Source organism: Pygoscelis adeliae, unplaced genomic scaffold, assembly GCF_000699105.1.
Source record: "Pygoscelis adeliae isolate BGI_AS28 unplaced genomic scaffold, ASM69910v1 Scaffold21, whole genome shotgun sequence".
NCBI classification, from domain to species: domain Eukaryota; kingdom Metazoa; phylum Chordata; class Aves; order Sphenisciformes; family Spheniscidae; genus Pygoscelis; species Pygoscelis adeliae.
Genome location: NW_008824243.1, coordinates 1,464,088 through 1,476,881, shown reverse-complemented (window position 1 = coordinate 1,476,881; position 12,794 = coordinate 1,464,088). Strand labels below are relative to the sequence as shown.

General features: G+C 35.9%; 1 protein-coding gene across 1 annotated transcript in view; it reads left to right on the top strand.

The window, feature by feature from the left end:
• MICU3 (mitochondrial calcium uptake family, member 3) overlaps window positions 1–8,522 on the top strand; it is a 61,930-nt gene extending 53,408 nt beyond the window's left edge. Inside the window, exon 15 of the mRNA XM_009335197.1 lies at window positions 8,178–8,522. Coding sequence (XP_009333472.1) covers window positions 8,178–8,288 — 111 coding nt within the window. The 3' untranslated portion in view covers window positions 8,289–8,522. The remainder of the gene's footprint in view (window positions 1–8,177) is intronic.
• The last annotated feature ends 4,272 nt before the right edge of the window (window positions 8,523–12,794 follow it).

Genomic DNA, 12,794 nt, shown 5'->3' with positions numbered 1-12,794 from the left:
GAGTAGTACAGGGGAATTTTATAGTAGCAGAAAAATTTTTAATTAGAGTATGATCAATAAAAATGACCTTTTTTTTTTTTTCTTCATATGACAGGTGTTAACATTTTTAACTAAATGTAAAATGTTGTTCTTACTGACAACCTAATCCCTTAGACATAAATCTTAAACTGTATTATGGTTCCTAAATTCACATTTCAGTATGTTATTTCTGTAATATAATTTTAGTCATTTTTAGTTAGCTTCCTAAATATAATTTTAGAACTCTCTGTGAAGTGGTGTTGAGTCTAATTGTTTTCTTGTTATTTTTGTAATATTATGATCAAACGTAAAATGTGGATAACAACCACTGTATTTGTAACAAACTTACTTCCTTGTTGGTCCTCAATTTCTTTTATTATAGTGTGGGAATGATGATTGTTTCATAACCGTTTCAAGATGTTCAGCTATATGTTTTAATTGTTTACTAATTGTAAGTGTGCAGTGTATGTTAATTCAACCAGAAAACAGTCTGCTTACTAAGTAATTCTTGTAAATGTATTACACGTTTCTATTTCACAAAATGCATAACAGAAATTACATATAATCCTTAAGAATCTATGTCATCCAGCACTATTCAGTCTTATGCACGTATCTTTCTTTTGCCTAGGCCAGTATAAAATATTCCAGTGGACTGTAAATGAACTATAAAGAATAGCCAAGGATGTTCAGAAGAATACCAGTCTTTCATAAATGATATGTCTAATTTTAATTAGATATATCTCCTGGATTGCATAGGAGATGATCATGATTTGGTCCTATAATTCAGTTATATTCAGACGTGCCTACATGCAGACTTGTTAGAATATTCAGAAAAATGCATTCTCTTCTCTAATCAGAAGTATTCCAAGACAATTACAGTATCAAACTTAGGAATTACAATTTCCAGTAAGTTTTCATAAGTGTCGCACAAACCTGATGTTTCCAAGTGTGGGTAGTAGTAAAAACTCTGCAAAAATTTGCCTTTTCAGTTTAATAAACACCCCCCAGCCACCCCAATCTTGGTTTAGAATGAAGAGAAGAAAACACTTAAGAACCTTTTGGCAGAAAGCGTCGTTAATTGCTTCCTGTTGTTTGTACATTAAAATTTATACAGTATTTAGTGTGGCCAGAACAAGTAAAAGTTTACCCTCTTGCTCCTACAGTGTGGAGGGCTCAAATGTTGTCTTGTGCTAAATCAAAACTAACAAATCACTAACCTTTTCTTTGTTAATAACTGTGTTTCGAATCCATATTAAGATTTGGTCAGTTCCATTATACAGATAAAAGAACATTATAGCTTCTGCTTATGCAGTATTTTGTAGCAACATGGAAATTTTTGCCGTAAGAAATTTGAACCTGTTTATAAAGTGTAAATGCCTGATTTTAATGTTAGGTATCCTACAATTAACGTCTGCCCAAATCAGTGTAGTCTCTGATTATCACTCTAAAAGCATCTAAAAATAACAGTTTAAAATAGGCCTATGATTTGAAGTATGATTTTACAATTAACATCTTATACTTAGTAATTCAACTTTTTTAAAAGTTGTTTTACTAAAACGTTTGCCCAGAAGAATCTTTGAGGGCATCACAGAGCTTGGTACTAGGGCCATGTATTTTAGAAAAGGGCATCCTGTATTTATATAGTCTGACTAAAGCAAACATATTTAAGAGCAAAGAGTTAGACAAGTCCAATGAAACTGGAGTTCTGAAAGGGCAGTCAGTACCTACCAGCTTTGTCCTATTTAAAAGCTTAGCCATAAACTTACAAACTTGAGGAAGGTCAGATACTACCCCTTACAGGAACATAATAAATATTCATTTTAACATGTATTTTAGATATGTTTTTGGAAAAGTAAATGTCTTAAAGGGTTTATCAAATGAAATTTCTCTCTTTCTGGACTACAGTATTATAATCTGAAACCTTTTTTGGTTTTAGTAGTTTGAAACAAACTAGTGTATTAAGCTGCCATCAAGCGGTCAGTCAGAGTATTGCCATAAACTTACTAAAATGTGCAGACATGAAAAGCTTTATTTTTGCGTGCTGTTTGGTTTTAAATAGTTATTTCCTTTCCTTTTTTTTAAATTTAGAAATACATAAGAAGATTCCCTTTCCTTTATAAATTCCATTTTTAAACTGAAAGATTTGGAACTTAATGATAAACATTTTACCTAGCACATACTATATTGTATCTTCTAGCTATTCGTCACTTAAAGCCATTTTTTTGTATTTTCATGATACCGTTGTCTTACGCTTACCTCTGGCTGCCTTCACATGTTGTCTGCATCTGCGCACTTCTCCATCTTCTGCTCCACAGGGCTACAAACCTATACAGAGGTATACTACTTTCAAATCCTGCGTGAGGAAGGAGCTCTATAGCAGATAAATGACGGTATGTGTTAGCCGCCTAGTCTGACTGTGCTGGCGTGCTTGCAGGAATGGCTGAATGTTAAACTGTCACTGCTTTGTTTCCCGTTCCAAAATTCAGGAATAGGTTATCTGACTGTAAGCAATGTAGTAGCTCAAAGCATCACGTTGTGTTTTTGACTGAAGCAACAGAAGTTTATTCTGGAGTTGGCAATGGCTGACTCACACTGTCACTGTTTTGTAAGCCAGCTGCTATTTTGTACTATGTTTGAAATCAGGAAAAGTATTCTTTCATAGTTTCTGTTGCTGTTTTCTGTCTGTCTTGTGACCACTTTTCAAATAATTTCTCAGGTACCTATAGCTAATAAGTATTTACCAATGAAGATTGTAGAGGCAGATTTTTCTTCCTGAGAGACTGTTAGTAACTTCATTCTACTTTGATTTATACAGTTACACTTTTGAAAACAATAATGTGGTTTTGGCTCGATTAATGCTATACCAGCAATTTTCAAAAATGGGCACTGTGCCCACACGTGACCACCATGGCTGTTTCTGCGTATCCACTACATGAATATCCATCTTTACAATTAGATTGTACTGTGGGTTTCAGTATAAAAACTGGGGTGTGCATATTCTGTAGCCATATTGTAAAACTGTTTGTCACACGGTGGACACAGCAGAAATGTGTTAGTAGGTTATTTCTTTTCTTACATAAAGCAAGAGCTTGCTCCTTTGCAGTTTAAGGTTTTGGTGCCAGCACTTTTTTCCTGTTTATAGACTTTGCAGTAGTTGCTATGAAGGCTGTTAACAGCCCATGTAGGTCCCAGATGTATTATTCTGCAGGAACAAAGAGATGTACACCGTGACAAACAAGGCCCCGTGGCCACTGGTCTGTGTGAGGGGACCTTGTGGAGTAGCCAGCACATCTCATGCTTCTGAGCCAGGAGGGTTTGACTGTCGTTCCCTTGATGTTTTTAATTCTGAGGCACAACATTAAGCTGAGACTTCTTGCCGAATAACCATCTTCATATGCCTCTCTGCGCACTTGTATGCCACTGAGCGTGCTGGGCCTCTGGTTTAAATCTTTCTTCCCTAACTCTGAAACGGCATGGCAGGAAAGTGAGGAATGTAGGTACACTAAGCAGAAGTTTCTTGGATCCTGTTTACCTGGGGTGATAGCTGGCTTCCAGCACAGTGGACAATCTAAGTCTGTAAGGACGAGAGGTGGGGTCCATTTACCCAGACTGGTAGCCCACCAGCTCACCAGTCCCACTGATGTTTTCCTTTTGTAGATCTCTGTGCAAGATAGGTAAGGGAGAGGGAGTATATCTAAACTATTGACCTCTTCCCATGGCACAGCATGTCATGTACCCCAAACTGTGTTCTTTAGAACTCTTCATGCCATTTTTTTTTCCATGAAGTGTCACATCTTTTGAACAGGCTGGTTCTTTGAAATTCAGCAGTAAAGATGGCTTGGGGTATGTCCAGGCTTATGCAGGCTGATTTGTCCTCCTAGAAAGAAGACGAGTTCCATTTGGTCTGCATACACTCTTCTCATACACATAACATTTAGCATCCATAGGATTATTTCTTTATTATTTTGATTAACTATTAACATTTTTTAAATTATACTTCTGCTTTATAATGCAAATACTGAAGCATTGTACTAATGCGTGAGGAACAGAAAAGGAAATTCGGTCTTAACAAACAAAGCATCTGGTTTCTGGGAAGTGGGAATGTGTACTGGGAAATGTAAATGACTAATTAAATAGTTAAACCAACATTTTAGTAATCCAACTCACCAGTCACATCAGAGGAAATTCATGGCTTTAGATTAATTTCATGTAACTTCATTTCTTTGAAACTTTTGACTCTCAAAACTTCCTTTCTTCTTTTCCCATGCCTTTTTAAAAATAATTTTAGGAGTATTTTGTCTTTTTGTCCCCACTAATTCTGCTACAACCTACATTGTAGTTGCATATCAAGTATTGTTTAAACTGTAAACTTTTCAAGATACAGAACAGCTTTTACAGGAAACTGGCAAAATGCTATACAGTCATGATGCCTTCCTAATAATTTCAGTGAAGGGTATGTGACCAAGTGTAATAAAATACAGTGACCCAAAAGAATCCAATATCTAATCATCAAGCCTAATAGAATTAGCTTGGTGACAAAAGAGAGACACTGGTGAAAGCATCAAGTTTACATATATCGACACCTTGACAGAGATCTGAATTCAGGCAATAAATTCATTCATTCATCTTTTGAGATGGAGTAAACTGGGAGAAAAATACACAGTGGAGATTTGTAAAGGGAGATTTTGTTCACTCTGTATAAAGTCATTCTCAAGAAAAAAAAATTAAAGTTGAATAATACTATGTCTACACTACGCACTGGGAGACAGACAGAGAAACCAGGTTAGTTCTTAGTGCACTGACCTGGCCACAGGCAGCCTCACTGACATAGTGTAGAGGTTGCTGTTTATTTACCCTGCTCTTCTTCCCACCTGGAGCTCCTGGATGCTGTAACGAGAACGCTTCTGGTACCTAAGCTTGCCAAGGTCTGTATCAGATACCTCTTCCCTGTGCACTCAAGAATGCACTGTAAACCTCAAATATATAAAATTCCCTCGTCCCTGCAGGCACATCAGTCAGCTACTGCTCTTTGCTTGAGCAACTGATCCTTGTCTCGTGATGAATTACAGTAACATATCCAGTTGTTAGCTATCCTGAGTTCTTTTTTGTGCAAAGTGTTACTTAACTTACGGTATTTCTTCAAATTTGTTGTAAATATTTATTAAAGTTTGTTGCAAGTGTCAGGTAACGGCAATGGAAACTTTAGCCGAAACACATGTGAAGTGATTTGGAGTTAGTTACTGTGGAGGAGAACAGAACTAATTCTGTCTTTGCCGTACAGTGTGGAGGGAAAGTGAATTTACATAATTCTAAAAATAATAATTTTCTATTTAGTTTATAAACTGAGAAGATAATAAAGATGGAGTCATTGGTGATTTGAAATTGAACAATTTTAATTGGGTAATTAAATTTGTCTGATGTACAGAAAAAACACATAAATGTATGTGAAATACAAAAATCTGCTGCAATTACATCCCAAAGTTAGGTGCAATACAATAACTCTTGATTTTACTTTGTTCCAAATATAAATGTACAGATCGTTGTCTGTGCTTTGATATACTTTCTGTGGTAAACTCTGTGGTAGAACTCTGATGAAAGAGATTAAGATGCTTGGCAGACGTACCATAGGTTATACCATACTTCGTGTGAATCTGCACCCTGAAAAGGGATAAACAGCACGTTGTGCTGTACATTATGTATCTCTAAATTGCAGTAACGCAATTTATTTAACAGCGTAAAGAATGTTATACCCTTATAATAAATAATCAAAATCTCTCCTTGGGGAACAACTGTACAAGCTCTGTGTGGTCCAAACAGCTGGCAACGTTCTTGGAGAGCTTGTCTTTCTGCATTGCTCTCCCTGCAGAGCACACAGCCTGACTCCGCATCGGCGGACACTCCTTTGCATACACTGCAGGGAGAGCAGAAAAAACCACTTTAGCAGAGAACTGCCTAACAGAGCTGAGAGGAGAACTCGGCCTCGAATGGCTTATGGAAGCGTTATCTAGGAAATTTCTAAGGAAGCCCTTTCAAAGTTAATTTCCGAAGAAGGATGCTAGAGGCCAACTTCAGGAGGGATTCAAGTCCCTCTGAAAGTACTGTTTGCTAAACTATTTGTGCGCTCAGTAACTGTAGTAGATACTTAAGCTATAATTCCAATTTTGGTCACTTCTAAAGTACTGAAAATAAATATTATATGTCATAATTGTAAATCTAGAAAATAAGTTTTAAGTCCCAGTAATTTCTTGAAAATCTTAAGATTTTTGCATTAAAAGAACTGTTTTCTAGATGTTCTGAATTTTGTGGGGCTTCTAAATTTCTGATTAAAGGTTTTTAGGAAGTAATAGTTAATAGCTACAAACAGAGTCTTGGGACTGATTGGGGAAGGAAATTTCACTTTGAGAAAGACGTGAAAGACTCAAGCATGGACTCAGAACCTCATTGCTAGTCATGTTTCAACAATAAATTGCTGTCTCCTATAAATACTTCGTTCAGTCAAGCAACATTAAGATGTGTCATGTAGTTAGTATTTTGAAAGCTTTTCATTTCCATACTTCCCTACTATACAGCAGTTGAATACATCTATCATAAGAGAGCTTTAAAAAAAAAACTGAAGAGGCTGTTGCTTACTAGTTGAAGAGACTGTTTCTTACCTCTTGTCTAAAGCAAATAAAGTGGGAAGTGTGTTATAGGCACTCCTTACTGACTCATCTTACAAAAGTAACTGGAAATTACAGAACCCAGACTTTTGATCCTAAAACTGACTAGAACCTTAAAAACATAACCTGGGTACGGTGGGAGGAAAATGTTCCATTGAAATGTGAAAGCATTGCAGAGTATGTGGACAAAATGTTCTTTCTGTGGATTTGGTACACTGAGAGTAGATACAACAACAATGCATACGTTAGAAAGAAGTAGATGAACAGTTAATGTACTTCAGTGTTTCTTTTACTGATTTTCATGAACGTTTCTCTGAACCTGTTTCATAAAATAAAAAATTTATATCTCAAAGCACTGGTTAAGCAACTGAATGTGCTTTTCTTAAATAATGCAATGCATTTTGCAAGTAATGCATTTTTTTTCATAAGATTGACCATAAATCTCAACAAAATTATGCATTCATGTAAGTATTGTTTCTAATATTTCATTTCAAGTCTGGATTATATACTGCTGTGGATTAGATTGTTTTCTGAATATTTACAACTTCTGCATAATGTTCTATGCTTTTTAATTATACAAGATGAGTAATAAGAATAAATGAAATGTAGGCTTCAGTCTCTAATGGTTGGTTTTAATATACTGCCGTGTCGCAATATTTTTAACTTCTTCACTCGGTTCAACCAATCTCTCACCTTGACACTGTAACCGTTTACCTCTAGATACTGGACTTAATTTCTAAGATGGATTACAATTTAAAATTACTTGTAAGTGCTTCTGACTTATCTACAATTACAATTCCTGTTCTTTACTTAGCCTCTCCCCCCAGTTGATGTAATATTTAGCCCCTCTCCATCTTTCTATACTTACTATCAAAACGGGCTTGTGAAGTTAGGAATAGCAGAAGAAATAATGAGATCCAGTGATAACTACAGAGTGAATCTCCCAGGCCAGCCTTTGGACGATATTTCTCTCCATTCAGTGGGCACTTATTAATGTCAGTGAACTACAGTGCAGTTTAGGATTAAGGTAACCTAGTATAAAGAAGCTTTCATAGCATCTGCCTATTTTGTATGTGGTTTTTGCTAATGCCTCAGTTTCATGAACATCAATAATTTTCTATGCTTTTTATTTGGTGTTAGAGGTGAATTTTTTAGTACAGTGTCAACATGAAGAAGCAAGAAACAAAACTAGAGAGCGAGCAGTACATACCTGAATAAAGAGGAAATCCTTTCTTACAGCTTTTAATATACGTAGGCTATTTGTTGAATGCTAACCGTGTGCTGTGAGGTGAGGATGCATTCTGAATATTTAACCTGTGTATGGATTTATAACCCTCATTTTACAGAAGTACTTCTGAGCCATAGAAGTATTTGATCTTTCATTATTTTAATATTAAAACATATATCTAGTTTGTATGAGTGTGAGTCAAATTTAATGTAATATTAGGGAATTTAGTGAACGATATCTTTTTCCAATTGTATGTTACTCACTTTTCACAGGAGACTCCAAAGTATGGTTGGAAGGAATATTACTCTTGCGTGATGACCGTAACCAGTGAACATCTCAGAGATCTATGGAAGCAATTTCGGAGACGAGATATGCTGAGATAAAGGAAGAAAGAAGGATTATCTGCACTGGCTAGAACTATTTATTCCTATGAATTCTTAATGAAGAACAAACTAACCCAGGTGAATCGTGAATCTTGCAGGTGCAGTATAAAACACAGGACTTCTTTCCCACTTAATGTAGTGATCATCAACTCTTACAACTGCTTTTAAGTATGTATTTTATTTAAACGCCAAACTACCACCTGATTGGCAGAAGTCTTTTTTTTTAACAATACATTTTGAATATTATTTTTTATTATTTTGAGAGATGTTTGTCATTTAAAAGAAAACAAAAATAAGTTTTACACCTGGGTAGGCAAACGTTTTGGCAATGAAGAGAAACTGCCCCACAGCAGCTTAGACTGTGAACTTGCTTTCAGAAGAGCACTATTAAAAGTTTGTGCTAAATTGGGAATGAGAACACACTAAGTAGCATAACAATGATATACGAGTTGAACGTACAAATTAAATTCTTAGAAGCTAACAAAGCTGTTACTTTAAAAAGAGTAAAGCTGTTACGGTTATAATGTGAATGATAGGTACTTACCTAGGAAAGGTACTGTATGGACTATAATGTTCAGATTCTCCAAGTCTTACTATTATGTTTATTAATTTATCTTTTTAAAAGAATAATACAGATTTTAAGATGTCTTGGGAGCAGTATGTTGAAGAAAAGTCAAAATGTTCAAATTCACGTTAAGCAACACACACTTTGTAATATTTATTGTAAATTTTATTGCCATACATATAAATTCACTGATATATTTCTGGTAGAGTAAAACTTCACGTGTTTATTGTGAATAGTGCACTTTTATATGAAGTCAAATGTGGCACTGAGTAGAAATTACAGTTGTTTAATTTGCTACTCTGGAATGCGGTATCTGAAAAATAGATAAATAACTTGTGTTTGTGTCAAACAAAAAACCGAAACAAAACATGAATGCATGCAGCGGTACAGAGCAACACTCACTAAGTAATATTATTTGAATATTATGCATCAAATATTAGACATAAATTAGGCCTTACAAAGTTTATGGAGACTACAGGCAATCAGTAGCCACCATGACCTTTCATGCCCTGTAGGTTTAGATGTTACAGAAACGGTGTTGAATTTGGTTTTCATATTCTCTAAACTTTTTCTTCGCTATTCAGCAGCAGCGTTTTTCCTTACTCCCTTTCAAGGTGATTGTTAGGTGGTGTGAATTAAACCCAAACAAACACGAACACATATTTCTTATATCCTTCTTGAAAAGGTTCGCTGGACATTAAATAAATCTGTATGTATTTAGGAACAATCTGTGCCTTGAAATATTTCTAGCTGAATACACACACACTAAAACTAATGTCAATAAATTGTTATCAGAAAGGCAAATATTTGGTGGAGTCTGACAATTAAAATAGAACCAAAATAATGGTTTTAAATCTTTTATTACTCCAAATACCTGTAAGCAAACTTCTCAGAATTGTATTTAGTGCACGTGTTGCTCAAATACCATCTTACAATTGCACGTGAATAGAAAAGATATATAGCATCTCTGTAAGTACACCTAAGTTTAGAAACGTTTAATTTATAAGAAGATTCATCTGTGCTAAAAATCAAAACACAATTAAAAGGAAGATGTTTTTTAAGAGATTCCACTCTGGGAATCTTAGGAAAAAAATGTGCTAGGTGTGGCTTTTATCTGAGAAAAAGCCAGTTCAGAAAGCTTTTGAAGGATGCTACGTTCGTCAATATTTCATGATAAATACTTAGCAAATTTCCACCTTGGCGTCCTTAAACTACCGACAACAAGAAAAATCAGATAAATTAGGATAAAGACACAATAGAACGTGGATAAGCTGCAATCCCTGTGTGATCATTTAGGGAATTAATTGTATTCAATGTATCGTCTTGGTACGGAGAACTGTCTCACTGCTTCTTGTCAGCATATGCAAAACCCAATTTGCTACTTCAGTGATGAAGGACAAAAAATGGGAAGAAAGGATAGGGACTTACTGAAGGGGTGCCCGTCCTTCCTCTTCGTTCACTACTGCCCACTCTCAGTGATCCTCCCCTTGGAGGAAGCAGCAGCACCATCCTCGTTTTGCTCCTCCCCTGCCCTAGGCAATAGTGCACTTTGCTTTTATGGCTGGCTTGAGACAATTTTATCATTTTTCTATGTATTTCCTTACTATAGTCACTTAATATAAAATAGAATGTGAAAGTGTCAGATTAGTTTTTAAGAGTATTTTTTCTCATGTTTAATAATAAGTTATTTAATATAAATGTGAATACATGCATATAATATTCTTGTTTATTTCAAAATAAATGCACTTGAAACTAATTTTCTTTGCAGTGTATATCATTCAAATTCTTTTGTCATAAAAAAAATCTTTTTTTGCATAACATGAATGTACAAGTGCTTTGAATTAGAGCATCTCACCATCACAAAAAAATAGACTTTTTTGCTTCTTTTGGTCATTTCTTTAGCGAGCTTTGCTTTTCTGCCACAGAAGTCTGTATAAAAGAGCTGGAAGTGCAAGGACAGACAGGTGAAAACAAAGCAGGGTAGTGGACATGCCATCTGCTATAGAGGCACCCCTCGGATAGGCAGCAGTTGCTGTGCAGAATAAAACCTTATTCAAAATCCGCCAGATTCCTGGCAGCAGAGAAAATGTGTATGCTGCAACTAAATTATGTGAAATGTTGTGTAAATGAAGGCTTTTTGTAAAAACAGCTCTTGTTCTCTTCTGTAAGTTAAGAAACCTGTAATAATGTAAGAAGATACTCAGTGGATGCTTAGGAACTGCCCACTGATGCCCAGACCAGCTGTAAACGGTGATAAAATGGTGACTATTAAACCTGCAGCTTTGGGTAGCTTTGTGGTACTAACTAACTTTTGTCTGAGCTCTGACAAATTCCTAGTTCCCAGTAGAACATCCTGTACCGCAAGCTGCTCCCTGCTAATCTTCTTCTGACGTTTAAGATCACATTGGCAGTTTCTCTCCTTGTACATTTTGGCAGTAAGTCAATATAAATTACTTCCACTGCAGATTCTTGTGTTGTATGACATAGAAAGTTATCAGCCTGACGAAAAAGAAACACTATTTAACAGTGACTTGCAGCAGGTTGTTGGTCATACTGCCTGGTTACTGTAGTTATTTGATCTCTTCTTTTCCACCTAAATATCAGGATAAGGATGTGTTGTGGTTTAACCCAGCAGGCAGCTAAACACCACACAGCCGATCGCTCACTCCCCGCCCCCCTCAGTGGGATGGGGAGAGAATCAAGGGGAGGGGGCAGTAAAATTCATGGGTTGAAATAAAGACAATTTAATAGGACAGAAAAGGAAGGGAAAATAATAAGGATGATGATAAAAGAATACACAAACCAAGTGATTCACAATGCAATTGCTCACCACCCGCCGACCGATGCCCAGCCAGCTCCCAAGCAGCGGTCACCGCCCCCCAGCCAGCTTTCCCCAGTTTATGTACTGAGCATGACGTCCCATGGTACGGAATATCCCTTTGGCCAGTTTGGGTCAGCTGTCCTGGCTGTGCCCCCTCCCAGCTTCTTGCTGGCAGGGCATGGGAAGCTGAAAAGTCCTTGACTAGTGTAAGCACTGCTCAGCAACAACTAAAACATCGGTGTGTTATCAACATTATTCTCATCCTAAATCCAAAACACAGCACTGTACCAGCTACTAGGAGGAAAATTAACTCTATCCCAGCCAAAACCAGGACAGGATGCATTGAAATAAAATGGGAAGAAAATGATAGAGGAATTTTTCACTTTGATTTGACATTGCGTCATATTCTTTACATAATGATGTGTCTTGCTCTCTTGTCCCACTGAGGACACTTTCAAGACAGTTTCTAGCAAAAGAACTTCAGACTAATACCTGCAGAAGGAAAACAATCAGACCAAAAGTTCACTATTCAAAAATGAATCTGAAACAAAACTAATTTGTAGCAATACAAAGACTGAACTCCCCTTAAAATCAAGCCAAAACTAATATGAATGTTTTCTAATATATGTAAGGTTTGAACATAGAGTATTTTTCCCTATATCTGAAAATCCATGAAAGCATTTGGCACCCTGAACTTGTTGGCAGATGGTGCCCTTAGATATATTATGTTCTTTTTCTTACACACGCAATTAAATACATGGGGGTGTGCTTTAATCTTGAATGGGTAATGCTAATTTTTACCACTAGCTTGACTTATAAATTCCTCCCACAGAGGAACATTATTGTTAGCTAGGAGCGTTCCATAAAAACATTAGTACCCACTTGAAAATTTTAATATAAAATACCTAATTTTATATATATATAAACATTCATAGAAACAGCAACATATTAAATGCATTTAAGTTTTAGTAATGTGTTTCTGTTTATTCAATGTAAGCAAATAAACTATTACTCCTGGGCTTTTTTAAAAAGTACACTGAGCTAAGTTACCTATTTACATGTCCACCTTAATTTAAAAATAAATGAAATTAAGTGAATATCACTGCACAGGAATTTTTTC